Raw genomic sequence first — 18,286 nt, forward strand, 5'->3', positions numbered from 1 at the left:
CATAGTTCTGTATAGCAAGAAACTCTCTACATGATTCTAATATTGGAAAATTTGGTAACTGCTGAGCTCATTGAAATTAGTACATGGTTCTGTTAATAGATTCATTAGTCTCAGCTGTTGCCCTGGACCTGTGTAGACCACAGAGAGGCCCATGTGTTGGCAGGCATCCCTTGGCAGTGAGAGACCAGGTGTAGGATGCAGAGGGGCCTGTGGGAGTGTGAGGGGTGCGGCTCGTAAGCAAACAATGCCGAGACCTAAGTAGACTATAGAGAAAGAGGCCAGGAAATCCTGTCTGTTCAGTATCAGGTCTTGTTCCATGAGACAAGCACCTGTCTCCCAGGAGCTTGTGCCATATCCAGTTCCTATCATGGGAAGAAGTGACATGCGGCAAGGAGAAGGATAAAAAGGCATGAGTCTGGGAAGGTGGCCCAGTAGTTACGGAGGGCAGGGGTTCAGTTCCCAGAACCTATATAAAAACTCACAACCTCCTGTAAGCCCAGCTCTAAGGGACCAGACACCCTCTTCTGACCCCCAAGGACACCAGGCACTTCTGTGATACATATGCATACACAGAGGCAAAACATTCATACACACGAAAAATAAAACAAATCTTTAAAAACATACAGGAAGCCGGGAGGTGGTAGCACATGCCTTTAATCCCAGCATTTGGGAGGCAGAGGCAGGTGTATTTCTGAGTTCAAGGCCAGCCTGGTCTACAAAGTGAGTTCCAGGACAGCCAGAGCTACACAGAGAAACCCTGACAAAAAAAAAAAAGAAAGAAAGAAAGAAAGAAAGAAAGAAAGAAAGAAAGAAAGAAAGAAAGAAAGAGAAAGAAAAGAAAAACATATAGGAAGTTGTAGTGGAGAACCTCTCAGTGGATGATAGCCAGGCTGTGACCTCCTGCCCTTCATGTGCACGGAGGTTTGACTTCCACTTTGAATGCACTGCCTAGTGAGAAGGAACACCGGGTAGCTCCAGTGGTCACGTGGCCAGAGTGCACTCAGTTCCAAAGCACAGCTGCTGAGTCAGCGAGAGCAAGCTGAGCTTCGAGAAATAAAAGCTCATATGAGCACTTCCAAAGGAGAGAAAACAGCGCGCAAACCATCAACGTCGTGCATCAGCTCGCTTCATAGCTGTGAAGAGGGCTTTCCAGGCCTCACAGCTGAACTTGACTACAAGCCATAATGGCCAGACTGTGGTGGTCAGCGCGCCCCAAGCTTACCATGCCGCATGTCTGATCTGCCTTCACTGTATCTCCAGCAACCACCTTGGGTGCACACAAGAACCTGAACTTGGCTAGAGTGTACACCAGCGGTAGAGCGTTTACCTACATGTGTGTGTAGTCCCCAACACTACAGAGTTTGTCTCCTCTGATTCTCCTCTCTGCTCCTTTTCCATCTCTATTCTCCCCTGTGCCCTCCACCCTCAGTGACCTCCTTTCTGCTTTTACATCCCATGAGTCCTATCACGCCAACTTCCACCCCTCTGCCCTCTCTTACAGACCCCTCTTTAGTTTCATAGCCAATACCCACACTCACCCTCACTAGTATGTGAATACATAAAAACACGGAGAGCTACAAACCACCTGTGAGACAGGAAGTGCGCTGTTTACCTGAGTCTGGATCACATCCTATAATATAATAACTTTCAAGATCCATCTAGTCTCCAAATTTCATTACTTCATTTTTTTTAAAGTTAAATACAATTTTGTTGTATAGCAGGGGCTGTGTTTTCACGAAGGCTGTGGGGCGCAAAAGAGGATGTGTGTTTCCCGTGCTCAGAGCCTTGTACAGGGTGGCCCATGTACCGCTGTTGGCATACGAATGATTCCGTCTGGCTATTCTGTGCCAGGCCAGGCTGGGCTCACCAGCTCAAAGCAATTGGGGGCCCTCATCATTGTCTCTTGTCAGCCACTCAGCAGGCAAGGCCAGGTTAGAGCCCAGTTTCTGTTTAGCTGAACATGGTAGGTAGTTTGCTTTTCAGAAATTGACGTGCCCAGTTTGCAGTGGACTCCTGTGGACCCTGGACTACAGATTGTGGTCCTTGTGCTCAGTATTAGTGCGTCTTGTGTGATGTCATTGTCTTCTCTTCAGATTTGGCCCATTTAGGATATGGGATAGATGTTCAATAAATGTGAAGTAGGATAAATGAGAGTTGGTCTGAGTGGCAGTCTCCCAGTGCTGCGTGTACGTGTGTGTGTGTGTGTGTGTGTGTGTGTGTGTGTGTGTGTGCATGCATGTGTGCATGTGAGTGCTTGTGCATGTATGCCTGTGTGCATATGGAAACCAGAGTTAGAGGTTATTTTTGAGACAGTTCATGGATCCGCCCAGGTTGGTTAGCCAGCAAGCCAAGGGTCGCCCCATCTCCGTCTCCCTAGTACTTGGATTACAGGCACAAAACTCCACATCTGGCTTTTACATGGGAGGCTAGGACTGAACTCATTCCTCAGTCCTCATGCCTGCACAGCAAGCATTTCACCGGTAGAGCCTTCTCCCCACCTTGCAGTGTACTACCTCGTACGAGGCTGCTGACACCCCTGAATCCCATGGCCACTGTCCAGACAGACACCACCAGGCTCCTGTCTCAGGAGGTTATAGAGCCAGCCACACAGTCACCTGGCTTACGTGGAGGGCTATTAATGATGCGGACAAGGGGAGGGTGCCTTCATCTGCGCACTATCTCTATAGCACTGGCACCACACACTGCTGCTCAGGATGACTCAACTCCTGCAAGGGTTATGGGTTTGTTCTGCTTCATTGATGAGGCTGCAGGAGACCCAGAGGCTTCTCAAACCCTCACCATTGTGAGAAGGCCGGTCTAACAACTGCGCTAGGCTTCCATGATGTGAAGGAGCAGCCTTGAGCCTGTTCAGAGCTGGGGACATTGTCTTCTCCACAGCATCTGCCTCTTTGCAAACATCCTGCCAATGCCCCCTTCTCCTCCCATTGAAGTCGCTATCCCACCTCGTCATCCCTTCCTCCAGCTTCCAGCCATTTCCTGTTTTAAAATAATCTGCTGTCTCTGGAAGGATGGCAGGTCAGCAATGGGCAGTAACAGTCTTCCCCAGAGGTTCCCCTGAGGGAGTCTCAGAAGGGAATTGAGTGGGTGAGCAAAGTCACAGCTTCCCACAGCAACAGGAAGTGGAAGCAGATGAAACAGAAGTCCTAAAACCCAGGAGGCCTTCGTCTCTGCCTCCTCAGTTAATGAGTACCGTCCTCCTGTCCTCCGATGCTTGGAGCTCCTCAGTCCACTGCTGCTGTGGGGAGCCCGTAATCAGTGGAGATAATGTTCTAGACCGTGCGTGATGGAGACAGAGGTGGGGACCAGAGCCCTAGAGAGCGCTCCATATTAATCAAAAGGAGGAGAAAGTCACTTAGTAGGATGGAGAGGAGATGCTTGGTGCTCCTAAGGGAGTCCTTGGTCAAGAGGCTAAAAGCTGCCTGAACTCCCATCTGCAAAAATGGGGCAATCCTGCTGCTGAGATGGCAAAGGTTACAGGACAAACTTTGTAAGCGCCAGATGTCACCTAAAGGGAATGTGGGGTCCCAGAATTCTAGCAGTCAGTGTGGGTGAGGGTAGCTAGTTCCTGAATGTACAGGATCACAGTAGTTCATAGCCAAAGCCTTGGGAAGGACCTAAAGTCCTGCTAACTGCTGGCGTGCCTTTTATAAGTAGACTTATCTGGCCAATCACCATGTTAAGAAAGGGACTCCCAGTGACTGGAATGGTGTCTGTGTGTCTTTCTCCACGAATTGGACAGATGGGACAGTTGAAGAACAGCCTTGTACATAGTTACTGACATACATTTGCATCTGAACTGTCTGTCCCTGGGCAGCCCTCCTCTGCTGCCTTCTCTCAGGGGTTGCTCATCCTGACTCACGTTCTCTCTCTCTATGGACCCAGTGAGGTCAGTGACAGGGAGCTCCAGCCATGTAAGCCTAGTCTGTACCTAACTGGTATCTGCAGCACCCTTTAACTCACGTGTGTATCACTGTTCTTTGTTAATGTGTAGAACAGACCGTTGAGTGGAAACGGGAGTGGCTTCCTGAGTGACCAGGTGAACAAATTAATGAGTGTAGCTGCCCTGGTGGAACAAACCAGCTGGGGAACACGTTGCTCTACACGAGACTACTCTCTTATTGGGCTACTCTGACCAGCCTGATCAGGGCTTAGAAGAAGTCCCCTGCTCTGGGCTGTTCCTATGGGATTACAAACATGGCAGACATCTTAGAAAGCAGGAGGCTAACGACTCCCACTGACTTGTTCTTTTCATTTACAGATCATCAAGGAGGTCCCTCCACCCCCTGTTGAGGAGAGTGAGGTAAGTGTCCCAAACTGGGTGCATCAGGTGGGAGGGTGGCAGAGTGGGGCAGCACTGACTGCTTATTTAGCCCCTTGCTGAGCAGGGCTGAGCCCCTGTTGCACGCGAGAGAAGAGGAGCCTCTGGACCTTTCCTAAGTAGGATGAACAGGAGCTGAGCAACTCTGGCAGCCAGAGCTAGCTGATTTCTTTCCACAAAAACCCATTTTCAAATGTGTACATTGTCTGCTGTCTTTGTTTGTTTTTCTTTCAAGGGTTTTGAAAGATTTTCTGGGAATTTTTAAAGGGGATGCGTTTTTGGTTAATGTCGTTTTGATATGCAGGACCCAGAATGTCACACAATGCTACATAAGCTCTCCACCTGCGCTGCATCCCAACCCCTCGCCCTTTTGGGGGTGGGGACAGGGTCTCCTGAGGCAAAGGTTGGCTTTTAACATATATATCACTCCTGCCTGAACCTACCTGCCCAGTGCCCAAATCACAAACATGTCTCACCACACTCAGAATCAATGTTTTTATCACTACAGTGATCTGCGGTTGGAAGGGTCTAATTTTTCCTCTGAGACATTTTAGGATTTTTGTCTCACCACAGCTGTGCTTTCCATGTATAGGTTATGGTAAATTTGCCACACTCTGCAGACAATCACTGCTTCTAAGACTGATGCCAAGGAACCCATTTTTCTTTAATTTAAAACAGTATTATGTAAAATCTGCCAGGTGGTCAGGAATCCACTCCAGAGAAGGGTATGCTAATATCCTGGCCTCGCTCTCAAATCCACTCTGTCTACAAACTCTTCCACTAACAGGGCCAGGAAACCACTGTTGTGCAGGGCAACTCTACTAACCTAGCCAGGGTATTAGCAGCTGATTGCTGGGTTAGAATTCCTGGCAAATGGCTTACATAACTTGGGGCAACTTGGGACCCTTAGAAGTAACACCTGCCAGTGTAGATGGCCTCAATCTGAAAACCTAGTGGGCCCAACAGGTATGTTGACGAGGTTTCCAGTTCTCAACTGGGTCCCTAAAGTCTCTTTGTATGCACCTCGGATACCACTGCTCAGTCCTGTCCCAGCTCAGCCTCCCTACACAGAAAGAAAGATGATTAAGTTAAAATTCCATAAGTTTCTTGTGTGCTGAACACTGCGTGAACCCCAAGAGACTCAATAGCAGCAATCAATTAAAGCGCATCTCACAGGAATGTTAACTCTCTGCCCAGAAATCAAAGGAGAAAATTACAGAGAGGATTAGAGAAAAGAACTCTCTCTCTCTCTCTCTCATTGCTATGCAGAGAGGATGGAGAAAAGAACTCCTTCTCCTCTCTCTGCCCACCTCTCCCCATGTCGAGTCTGTCTTTAACCTTCCAAGGGCAGGAACGGAGGCTGGTCCCACGGTTCTGAGTATCCCTGTGTTGTGTGCAGCTGTCTCTTAGAATCCCAAAACAGAGATTGTAGCTCCATGCCCTAGCCCTTCTGTCAGCTCTGGGGTGAAATGCCTACCACCCTCAGTGATGTTGAGTGGCTCTTTCTGGTGATTGTTCCCCATCAACCTTTAGTTGGTTTAGAAGGTAATATTCTGGAGATTTGGGTCCTGGGGTACTGTGGGGTCTGATGTCCTCTACATGTGGCATCTAGCACAGGGTCCATAGACGCCATAGGTGCACAGATATGGCTTAGATGTGAGGCTAGAGCCCAACCAAGAAGTAACAGATAAGAGCAAGGGAAAGGAAGAAATTGAAGCTTTCTGTTTCATTCAATATTTGTACGGAAGCTGAACTTTGACTGAAAACAGCAAACCTCATTCCTGAAATGGAATGAAGACTAAGGACGCTTGGGACCTGAAGGCTTGTGGGAGGCTTAAGGCAACTTCCTACTGCCACGAAGATTACTTCAGCATGTGTGTTAGCTCTTGGGCTCCTTGGGGCCCTAGTCCCCTCCTAATGTGCTCTGGCAGGAAGAAAAGAAAGAGAAATCCCACAGAAAGAAATAATGTAACTTAGAACATATGAAGTATTTTATACGATGCTTTGAAAATCACAGCTGGAATCTGTTCAGCCTTCTCCAATCCAGCCCCATGCGCAGACCCCACAGGGGCCTCGAGCACAGCTCATGCCTGTATAGAGTGCCCTGAAAGTCCTCCTGTCAGGTGGAAGCCTCCTTTCTCCTTCTTGGTGGTCTCTGGGTGTTGCATTAAATCCTTCCTCTGCATCAAAGCTTCAGACCATTGGGTGCTCAAAGGTTAGGAACTATCTAGTTAATCTTAACACGAGCTGCAAGGGATGGTGCACGCTAGTATCCCCAGCACTGGGGAGGCTGAAGCAGGAGAAGCCCAAGCTCGCAGTCAGCCTGGGCTGCATAGAAAAACCATGACATCATGGTGGGGGTGGAGGGAGAAGAGCAACCCCTCCGCCTGCTGTATATATGGAAAAGCTAAATATGAACTGACCTTCATCAGATCTATAACCATCACATCCTGAGGGAGGCTGTCCCTGTTAGGGTCACTACTGCTGCAATGAAATACTCTGACCCAAAGCCGCTTATGGGGAAATTTCCTCACAGTTCCATAAAACAGTTCATCATCAAAAACAGTGAGGGCGGGCAGCTGCAGGCAGGGCCTGATGCAGAGTGCTGCTTTCTGGCTTGCTCCAACTGCTTTCTGGTGGCATTCCAGGACTCCAGGTCAGAGGTGGCACCGCCCACAATGGACTGGGCCCTCCCACATCAATCACTTGCTAAGAAAGTGCCCCACAGGCTTGCCTACAGCCCAATCTTTTTTTTTTTTTACGATTTATTTATTTATTATATGTAAGTACACTGTAGCTGTCTTCAGACACTCCAGAAGAGGGAGTCAGATCTCGTTACGGATGGTTGTGAGCCATCATGTGGTTGCTGGGATTTGAACTCCAGACCTTCGGAAGAGCAGTCGGGTGCTCTTACCCACTGAGCCATCTCACCAGCCCCCCTACAGCCCAATCTTACAGAGGTGTTTTTTCCCTCCTCTCTTGTGTCAAGTTGACATAAAAGTAGCTGGCATAGAGGTGCATCACTGTGTGAATAGCTAAAGTTAGAATGAAGGCAGCTTACTGACTCTGCATAGCTTTCTCCTTCATGTAGACTCCTCTTTAGTAGGAAATACAGAAGGCAGCGTACAATACGGTATGGCTTTCCAGAATCTTCTGTCACTGGAAGTGAAATTGCTAAGAGAGTACAAAGAAAAGTCACCTGAGCTCTGGAAATCACAGCAGAAGGAAGCTCGTGGTGACACCTAAGAGGGGGACCAGCCTACTGCCACCAGAGTGAGGCTTAATTCTCATTGTCTTTGTCCCAAAGAGTTGGTAGTTTCTGGAGAGTGTGTTAGCAGTACCCTCCGTTGGAGGCTCCTCTGAGTATAATCCACGGATACTGTGACTGCATTTGAGTTAGTCAAGGCTCTCAATTCATGACAACATGCCTCCCTTAAGATGCACTGTTATTCAACAATGAAGGTCTCAGTAACTCAGGTTTACCTTGATCATATATACAGCAGAGAGAGGGTTTGACTTCATATCACCATTGAGTGTTTAGACAGAGATGTGTGGACCCAGGGAAAGCTGTGGCTGATAAACCGCCAGAAGGCAAGCAGCCCCAGGCATACACCTCCATTAGCAGCCTCTTTCTCTCTAGGACTCTACTCCCCTCTGGTCTCTCCTCACCAGCTTTCCCCATGATCTCATACCTGAAGTCTGTGGAGCCCCTTTCTGCCCTGACCCCTGCAGATGGCATGTCCTGGGCCTTCATTTCAGCTTCTGCCCCCAGTAACTACAGCCTCAGTCCCTTGGTCTCCGTCTCTCAGTTCCCAGCAGGGGAAGGTCCTTAGCGCAACTCATCCCTTCACTCCAGGTCATAGATCAGAAATCACAGGTCACAGTCAGCCAATGACCTGGATGAACCTGAGTCAGGGGTCCCTTCCTAGACCAACGAGTACTGTCTCTCTAACAGACCAGCATCTTTGAGCATGGAGACCATACTTTCCCTTGAAGAAGTGGGTCTGATGGTACCACCACAGAGCATCTATGGAGCAGTCTGCTTGAATAAGTTATACTCCAGTCTGAGTAAACCTGAGCTAAAGCCAGGAACACAAACTATCGTCCTTTCCCACCTGCCTTTCATACAGGTTCTCAAAGACCCCACCACATTTGAAAGGCAGCCCATATCAGGAAAGCCCATAACTGAGAGGAAAGGTAGTGTGGCTCAGCTGGCATCTTAGATACATGCAGATCTACAAACATGCAAACACACTGGGAATGAGAGAATTCCTCCCCTGAGATCTGTCCTAGTCAGGGATAAAGGCAGAGACTCCTCATCACCTCACCTGAGCACAGGAAGTTGCTGACCCCCCTCCCCCCACTCAGTGCTGCCTTGACTAGATCCCCGGTTAGCGGTCTGTTTCAGTTGTGGATGAGAGACCAAGCAGCCCCTCCTGGAGTCTCCAGCCTGTTTCCCTGGAAACATCTGGCTTCACCAATCAAACGCTGAATCAGAAATAAGCCACCCAAAGTAGGGCTTTGACTAATGAAAGATTAACTGTTGCACTTTTTAGCATGCAACTAATTAAGACATTAGACTCTGGTTTGAGGACATTGGGAAGGTCACACAGGATAGAGGTTAACTGCCTGGGAACAGCCACCATGCTTTCTAGAGACCTAAAATTCTGAGCCTAGGGGCTGGAGAGACGGCTCAGTGGTTAGGAGCACTGGTTGCTCTTGCAGAGGACACAGGTTTGATTCCCAACACCCATGTTGTGGCATACAACCACCTGTGACTACAGTTCCAGGGGACCCAACACCCTCCTGTGGCCTTTGTGGGTACTAGGCACATACGTGGTGCACATGCATGCAAACAAATGCTAATACACATAAAGCAAATGTGTTAACTAATTAAGTAGTTAAGTTTTTTTTTTTAAATCTTTAAAAAAAAAAAGCCTTTGTGGCCAGCATGCTGGCTAAGCAGATCAAGGCCTTTAAAGCTTGAAAAAAAGAAGTGACTCCACAAAATTATCCTCTGACCTGTATATATCAGCTGTGGCAAGGCAGTTCCCTCCCCTCCCTCACACACACATAGACTAGTAATAATTTTTTTTACATTTTTTTTTTACTCATAGAACAACTCCAGAATATGCACTGTTGTATGCTGGGATAGCAGCCTGAAATTGGCCCTAGTCCAGGAAAAAGGAAGAGGCTCCAAGCCTATATTGTCTCTGAGCCCATTAAAATGTATAAGTAGGTGTGCTAGAGAGGATATTTGCTAGGCAGTTAGGGCTATCCAGACAACAGTAAGGGGGAAATAACAAAATAACCATTTTGTACTGTTTCATTTAGTCATTCAACAGCCTGAGAATAAAGCCACACTGTTTTAACTCCATTTTATAAGTGAAAAAAAACAAAAACAAAAAACAAAACGGGGTATAATAAGGTCTAAGGTAGGCATGAGAGTCAAATCTCCATCCCTGTGCTGACAAGACACCTGAGACAGGAGACCTAAACAGGAAGAGACGATGGCTTAGTGTCAGTTACATGCTGCAGTCACACGGCTCTCTGCTGCAGTGCCAACAGCACATCACAATGGAAGCCCCTGGCTAAGGACATGACCAGGAAGCAGAGTGACAGGGAGGGATCAGGGCCACATTATTCCTCCACAGACACACCCCAGATGACCTAACTTCCTCCCAGTCGACCTCCCACCTAAAGATTTGCCTCCATTCAGTCATGCCACAAGCTGGAAACCACAGCTTTAACACATGGGCTTTGGGGGGCACTTACCACATTCAAATTGTTGGCAATACTTCACCTAGGATTACCAGTTTTTACGTGATAGGAATAAGATTGAACTTGAACCTGAGGGGGAAACATACTGCAGTCCTTTCTCAACTGAACCCTCTTGGTCAACACTGGATCCTCCAATCTTGGGGATCCGCTGTTCCTAAATGGAGGGGTCACCCCACCTAGACCCAGGAAGTCTCGACAAGGCCCACGACAGCCTCTCTTAACACTGGCATGAAGATGGCCACCTAGCTCTGCCCCTGTCCCAGGCCCCAGTGCCCATGTGTTCTCCATTGCTCTTTCCAGCCCCACATGTGCTGGCCTGTCTTCTTTCATACTTCATCACCTTGGAGCTATAGAACCAACTGTCTCCTTAGGATGTGTGTGGGGAGGCAAGAGGCAGGCAAGGAGGCCTGAGAATGGAACTGTCTGTAGGCTGGTAGTTCTTATCCAAAGACAGAGAGAGGGATGGGTGCTTGCCGGAGGCATCGATGACGGGCAAACTCCGCTGACCAGCACGTGGCTGTCAATAGTGAACATGTGAGAGATTGTAAGATAGGAAAACCAAGCCTATCTAACAATCTCTCACATGTTCAAAGTGGTATAGCTTACCAAGGGCCTTCTCCCTAGTGACATCATACAAACCATGTTCTCTCAAACATGTGCATCCAAACAGAAGTTCCAGCACAGACTAGAATTCAGTACTCGACATTACAGTACCTTTTTGAAAAAAAAGAACTCCTGAGAAAATAAATATACTGTTGACCACTGAAGAACACAGGAGAGTCACGTGTTGACCTGCATTACTGGATGGAGACAGAGGAGACCATGCTGTGCCATGCTAAACGCAACTCGGAAAAAGGGGAAATTTAAACCTTTAGTGGTTGTATTTACAAACAGAAGTCTTGCCAAACCATTCAGGCCTACCTATGAATTTACAGAAGAGAGAGACCCTGTAGCTTATCTCAAAGGCCAGAAGAAACATTGTGGTGGCGTCTACTTCCTCAGCCCTCCAGCCCGGGCACTTCTGCTGGGTTGGTCTTCCTTCAGGTCATCAGACCCACAAAGCTTACTCCTCTGTAAATATGAACAGCTGCCTTCTCTCTAACACTGTGGGCATGGGGGCTCCACCACAGTGGCTGGAGGGGATGAAGGCAAGGACACTCAAGTGGCTCTTGTTTGGGGTCACACAGGGTTTATCATCTGGGTTCAAGATGTTTGGGGTTCTATAATAAAGTTAGTTGGAAGGCATGGGCTGGATTCCGCTTCCAGCATGTTCCCCCTCTGGTCTTCACAGTGAGCTAGGGAATGAAGTCCCCTTGGTACAATCTGTTCATCTGGTTCTTCCAGTGTGTGGATATCAGAAAAGCAAGAACAGCACAAAGCTTTGATCAATAGAGGTGAATGTAAGAAGCTTTGAGAAAGGAGGCTAAATTCTCTGGGGAACTGGGGCTCCACATAGGGTAGGGAACTTAAGAAATGTCTGAGATAATGGATAGCAGTCATGGGTGGTGGGGCTTCTCCAGGCACAGAGACCCCTGCACATTGCAACATGGGACTGTAGTGCCAAAGCTGGCAACGCTGGGAGAGTAAGGGCAGCATGGGATCTCAGGCTTCCTGGGAAAGCTCAGCTTGGTCTTCCTGAAGACAAACACGTCACAATGGACCTCTGCCACCTGGGGGATGTGCTGCCTTGGTGTTGCCCAAATATCAGTCCACTGACATCTGGGCCACCACAGCCTTTGAGATTTAAGCATGACTTCCCCTGGTGGGAAACCAGACTCCAGCCCCAGCTGAGCACCTCCTCACACTGCTGACATCTCTTGATGCTCCTGGGTCCTCTGGATTTGCTGGATGGCATCTGTGCCTCCCCTCCCCTCCCCCTCCCCCTCCCCCACAAGGCTTTCCTCTTGAGGGTCTGACCTAAGTAGGAGACTGGAGGGCAGCACTGTGTGGCTGTGGATATAGCTGGCTCTCCCACGCGGCCATCCATCCTCCCTGCCATGTCCTGTGGGTGCCCTGACAGAGTGTGGTGGCTCAGCCCACTCTTTTCTGCCTGTCCCCTGCTGATTTCCCACAAGGCCCTGGTTCCTGCTACTTGATGCTGTGAAAGAGTTTGGCTCAGCTAATCCTTACCTCCAGGAACTATGGAGGTCACCAAAGTTTCTTTACCAAAAAAGAAAAAAACATCTGTGCTAGAGGTTCCCCCTCCTGGATACATCTTTGAAGGTGACTGGGAGTGGGGCGGGAGATACCTCCCAGAAGCCTCTTTTCTTTAACTAGATGTAGAGCTGCACTCTCTGAGACTGTTGGCTGTCAGAGAGCATGTGCTGAGCCCTGTGAGTTTACTCCACCAACTTTTTGGCCAAGTGAAAAAACACATCAAAGGTTCTCTCGGCTCTCCCTGGGATTGTGCAACCCTACAGGCTCTGGTGTATAAACAGAGTCGTGCTTACCGCAGGGAAACGCTGACTCTCCCTTTGCTCAGACCTTGGGCTGAGTGTTGACTTTTGTGGCTGGTGCTTGAGTTTGGAGGGGAAGCTCAGGTCAGGGACTAACATGAGGCTTGGTGGAGCTGAGCGTATGTCTAAGCATTTCCTGTTGTGAGTCTACACTGGGGGCAAGGGCAGTACCCATCTCTGGATGGCCTGTCTTCCTTTCCCAGGGCCCCATACACATGAGAGAGGAAAAGCAGAGAGGGATGCCTGGAGTGTGACAGGAGGCCAAGGAAGGACAGAGATTAGAATTTTATGTGTCATATACATAAGTATTCAGAGTGTTTCCAAATTTGGGGAAAGTGGGGGAGGGGAGATGTGAATTAGATTCTTATGCTAAGGGGTGGGTCATCCACCAGATGGGGCATCACATCAAATCAGAATGTCACCTCCACTGCTCTGAATCTGACAGCTACAGAACAGCTGGAGTAGTTGGTGTCCAATGTTTGTACTCCCGAAACTACCAAATGAAGACAGTCATAAAACTCTTCCTAATGCTGACCTTCTATAACATAATACCCAAGGCTGAAAGATTTATAAAGAAAACAAAACTAATTTCTTACACTTCTGGAGATGTCCTTCTGGGAAGCCCAAGGGCCAGGGGTCTGCGTCTCATGGGGCCTTTTCATGCTTTGTCCAGGGCGGAAGCAGAAAGACAAGAAGGTTTAGCAAAGGAGAGCAACCAAGCCCCAGCTCCACCGCCACTGCTCACTTAGAACAAAGCCAATAATGCACGTTGTGAGGACACAGCCCCCAGACCCAGTCACCTCCTGTGACTTATAACCATCTTATAACATGGTTACATTAGAGACTTAGAACTCAGGCTGAGAGTTGTGTCACATTCAAACGACACCCTGCTGTGCAGGATAGGACCTGCTCCCCGGGGCTGTCCACAGACTGTTTAATACCCACTCCATGCATCAGGACAACTCACTCAGAGAGGCTGTGTGAGCTCCAAAGGCAATGAGCATGGAGACTAAACCGTGTGGTCTGAAACGGTATGATCTGACTATCAGCTTGCTCCTGTCCACCCCACCAGAATGGACACACACAACCTCAGGGGCTTTGTCTTCATGGGTCACAATTTCTCGGCAGGAAGAAGACGATGATGGTTTGCCAAAGAAGAAATGGCCCACGGTAGATGCCTCTTATTATGGTGGACGCGGCGTGGGAGGCATTAAAAGAATGGAGGTAAGAGGTCCACCATCGCACAACTTTCTGTGTGCCAGTTACCTGGTGATAGAAACCCAGAGCAAACACTGGAGGTCCGTGCTTGAGGTTAGGGGAAGTGTGACTTATGAGCTACAAAGATGGGGAGGCGGAAGGGTACAGCTATTTAACTGCATGCCTGCATCTTGCCCATCTGGAGTTGGATGAGGCCATCTGCCAAACCTCCTGGGTTTCTTTTCTCATTAGATTAAAACCCCACTACTGCACCCCACCTAGTCAGTTCAACCTCTCATCCTCCCAGCCCATGGCTCCCCACCACCTCTATCACCTCTTCTGCTCCCCGCTCCCCCTTTTTCCACTCACCCTACTTCTGTGGCTCACACTCCTGAAGGAAACAGAGGACCCAGTAGTGTGTGCCTCAGACCCTGTCCTCAGGGGGGCAAACCGTGCAGCCCTGTAACTTTGTTCTGTGGAATTTCACTTACATTAGGTCCGCTGGGGAGAAAAGGGCTCCACGGAAGAAGGGGCGAAGTTAGAAAAGGCAAAGAATGCACGAGTTAAGATGCCAGAGCAAGAGTATGAGTTCCCCGAACCCCGAAACCTCAACAACAACATGCGCCGGCCTTCCTCGCCTCGGAAGTGGTACTCGCCCATCAAGGTGTGTCTCTACTCAGAATCCTTCCTGCATCCCCTCCTCCCAGCTGTGAACCAGTCTTCTTTCTTCTCCATCATCTCTTCTCCCCTGCCTCAGCTCCAAGCCCCAACCTACTCTGGCTCCTTGGGAAGTTAAAGTCATGGGAGGTGATTAACGTTCCTAAGGGTCTCTTGTCATCATGGGTGCACATGGCCTTGAGTTCGTGTGAGGGGTCAGCAGTCTCCTCTATGTAGTGGCCCTACGACGCACCTGCACCGTGACAGCCATGAGAACCCTGGAAACTCATTGCAGGAGATTTAGCCATAACCCATCCCAGCTCTTGCAGAGGTTTGCAACCAAAGGTCCCAACTGGACCCACTCCTGAGCCTCTAGTAAAAGCGTGAGAACTGATTGGTTCCCTTTCCTGCCCCCACACCTTCCGACAGCCTTGGCCCTCTGCATCATGGGAGCTACATGGCAATCTGTATCCCATCACTGAATATTTCCTAGCTTTAGAACAGCGCTTATAAAAACCAAAACAAATACCAGGGCTGGGAAGATGGTGGAATCTAAACAAAGATCCCTGGAGCTCACCGAGCTCACTGGAGCTCACTGGAGCTCACTGGACAGAGTCTAGTCAAATCAGTGTGCTCTGGGTTCAGAGAGACCGCATCTCAAAAAGTAAAGCAGAGAGCGACTAAGGACAACACCCCAGCCAACCCCTGGCCTCCACACGCACATGCACGCACTTGTAGGTAGAATTAAACTAGATTGGTAGCTGCTGTTTCTCAGCCGAGTGAGCTCAGGCTCACGGGAACTTCAGTGCAGTTTCCATTTGGGTTTGCTGTGTTTAAAGCCAGGAGATTCTTTTTTTAGAATGAGCCTCCCTGAGGCAAAGGAGTGAACTCTGAGCTGTGGGCGAAGGCACAGCTGGCGGGGAACGGGCTGCTGCTGCTGCTAATTCTTCTCCAGTGAGGAGCGTGAGGTAGCGTGCAGACATGTGCAGACAGGAAGGAGCCCAGAGGATCCTCACAGATGAGAAGACAGGGGATTTTCCCATCCTGCCGTTTTCAGGAATCTACTTTGTGACTAACAACACATCCTTGGTTGTAGCTGAATTTTCATTTCTGAAATCTTCGAGGTTGGAAGGGCATGTCTTTCCTTTCTTAACTGGTAGCTTTCAGACTAGATTTTTCTAGATGAATCAGGATATGGACACATACATTTAGAAATGTAAAAGTGTTGCCAGCACCTTCCTGGAATCCACATCCACTCCATTGAGTCTCGACAAGTCCCTACTATGCCAAGTACAGATACTAAATAGTGGGACTTCTCCGCCCTACATAAGCCAGGTAATGGTGGGGAGAAAACGTCAGAAGGAAGATCCCAGAAGACCTCCACGAAGCCCTCAAGCCTTGTCCATTTCCTCTGCCAGTTCAAAACCCCACTCCACCTGCTGTGCCTTAAGATTCGACCTGAGCTTTCCGTCCCATGCTCTTCGCTGTCCCAAGGTCTTCTGGCGGCTGCGGTCCCCTTGTCCCTTCCCCTTAGAGAAAGAGTCTCACAGAGTTACATGGGGTGTCTTGAAACTCATGATCCTTCTGCCTTGAGCCCCGCCTAGGTTATATGTCCATATAGGCATGTACCATCATACTAAGATCCTGGCTCCCAAGTTTCCTTAGCCATTGTAATAAACCACACTTTTCTCAGTGTGGTCCCAAACCAGCAGCACCCAGGAACTTGTTAGAAACATACAATGAGAGGTCCCACCCAAGAGTGGCTGTATCAGAGCCTCCAGTGTAGGGCCCAGCGTCTGGGTTTGAAGAAGCCCAGCAGGTCACAGACAGCATTGCTGGAGGCAGGGCTGGGTCCCAGAGGACAGAAACTGGTTGCCTAGGTTACTGAAATGAGCAAAGAGCCTGCCTGCCTGGGGTGTTGTCAGGAACCTCAGCAAAGAAACCCACTTTACAGTTCACATCGACCCTGATGTGACATTTTTACCACCCAGCGCATTGATGTTAAGTGAGTTGGAGTCACCTCGAAGGACACATGGAGGAAGCCTGAGAGACTGGTGTCTCTCACCTGGTCACGACTCTGGTTGAAGGCATAAGCAAGTTTGCAAGGTCCTGTTACCTGGTGGAACAGCTAATGCCAGCACTCACATGCCCACTGCGAGGTAGGAGATGGGCGGATCGCAGTTAAGATTATCTCAGGTTTATGAGCCTTCTCACTGGATTTCACCCCTTGCGGGCACCAATTATCCTTTGAAGCCCCACTAAACAGCACGGAGCCTGGCACAGAGCAGAGACTCCGCCAGCTCCCACTGAAGAGCTGAAGCGTGAAGCGTGGTCCAGAAACCACTTCCAAGCCCCAAACCTGTTAGACCACACATTGGCACACTCTGTCCAGGGAGAGGCCATTTGATGACATGGTTCATGAAGGGGGACAGAAGTGCAGAAAGGACCTGAGAAATCCTGAGAAAGAGCAGATGTTCCACCAGCAGCAGTCCAGCTCTCATGTGTTTAAAACCCACACTTCATGCTGAGCCTTTTCTAGTTAAGAGGCCTGTGGGCATTAAAGGGACCTCATAAAATGCTAAGTCTCACACGGCACCCTCTCTTGGTGTTGATCACAGTTCTGCACCCACACAGGAGGCACACTGCAAATGGTGAGGCTAATAGAAAGTGAGCTAGGCTCAGAGGCCTCCCAGTTGCCACCAGGTAATAGCAATAAGAGGAGCTGTGGTAAGGGGCAGAGATTAGCATCCTTCATCCACCTCACCAGCTGTTTCCTCATGACCCGGGGACAAAAGATGACTCTGACATTTGTTTTACTTTTTAATGTTATAAGATATATTTTGGTCATAATTCTTTCTCTTTCCTCTCTCCAACTTCATTCTCTCTCTCTCTCTCTCTCTCTCTCTCTCTCAATAAGAACAAACAAGACAAAAAAATTACCAAAACAAAACAAAAACACACCAATAATCGTGCAGTGTGTTGTGTGCTGACTAACTGCTCCTGGACCTTGGCCTGCCTTGGAATGTGACTGGGAGACCCAGAGATACTCCATTGGAGACATTTTCTGGCTTCCCCTCTCCCGACATGTATAAGTTACAGATAGCCCCTTGTTTAGGGACTTAGCCCACTGCCCCTTCTCCATGATGGGATGTTATCTGCCTTGGACTTGTACAGGTCCTGGTGTGCTGTCACAAGTGCTGTGAGTTCATGGCTATCAGCCCTGTTGTGTCTGGCACACATATGAGTTTGCAGAGACTGTGGCTTTGACATTCTTAACTGGTTATATATGTTCTTACACACCCTCCTCAGTTTTGCCTCCTACAGAGGCCTCCAGTCTTTGTTCTCTGGCCCCTTCTAAAAGGTGTATGTAGACCTAAGTCCCCCACCGCATCCTCTCTTGATGTTTGTCACAGTTCTGCACTAACTCAGGAGGGACACTACAAATGATAGGATTAACAAATGGTGAGCTAGGCTGAGAGGCCCCTGGGCGAGGCCGCCTGATTAGGAACACAGTCACCACAGGGAGCCAGGGAAGTTGGAAGGGGACAGAAAGGACAAATGCCACCATTCACCCTCACCTCACTCTCAGATCCTAGTTCCCCCATGAGCCATGGGAAGCTAGTGGTGCAGAGACAGTATGCAAAGAAGTGCAGACAGTCGGTGAGGACAGGCGGCTCCTGAAAATGGTCAGTCTGTGCTGTGTCCACCTTCCCGTCCCACTGTGAACAGGGAGAACTCCACACCTAAAAAGTCAGCAGAACCCGGGACCATGTCGAGCTCTCCAGCAAAAGTGGCTGGAATCATATACATGGTGCAATGGGTACCCACCATCTTCCTTCTTTCCTGAGAGCTGAGA

At 49.0% G+C, this 18,286-nt stretch overlaps 1 protein-coding gene across 1 annotated transcript in view; it reads left to right on the plus strand.

The window, feature by feature from the left end:
• The window catches only part of Antxr1 (ANTXR cell adhesion molecule 1), a 200,969-nt gene that overhangs the window by 133,936 nt on the left and 48,747 nt on the right, over nucleotides 1–18,286 (plus strand). The window contains exons 14-16 of the mRNA XM_085840381.1: nucleotides 4,280–4,321; nucleotides 13,705–13,800; nucleotides 14,270–14,437. Coding sequence (XP_085696507.1) covers nucleotides 4,280–4,321; nucleotides 13,705–13,800; nucleotides 14,270–14,437 — 306 coding nt within the window. The remainder of the gene's footprint in view (nucleotides 1–4,279; nucleotides 4,322–13,704; nucleotides 13,801–14,269; nucleotides 14,438–18,286) is intronic.

Source organism: Mus caroli, unplaced genomic scaffold (assembly GCF_978045245.1).
Source record: "Mus caroli unplaced genomic scaffold, Mus_caroli_1 scaffold_7, whole genome shotgun sequence".
In the NCBI taxonomy this organism is placed as follows: Eukaryota; Metazoa; Chordata; class Mammalia; order Rodentia; family Muridae; genus Mus; species Mus caroli.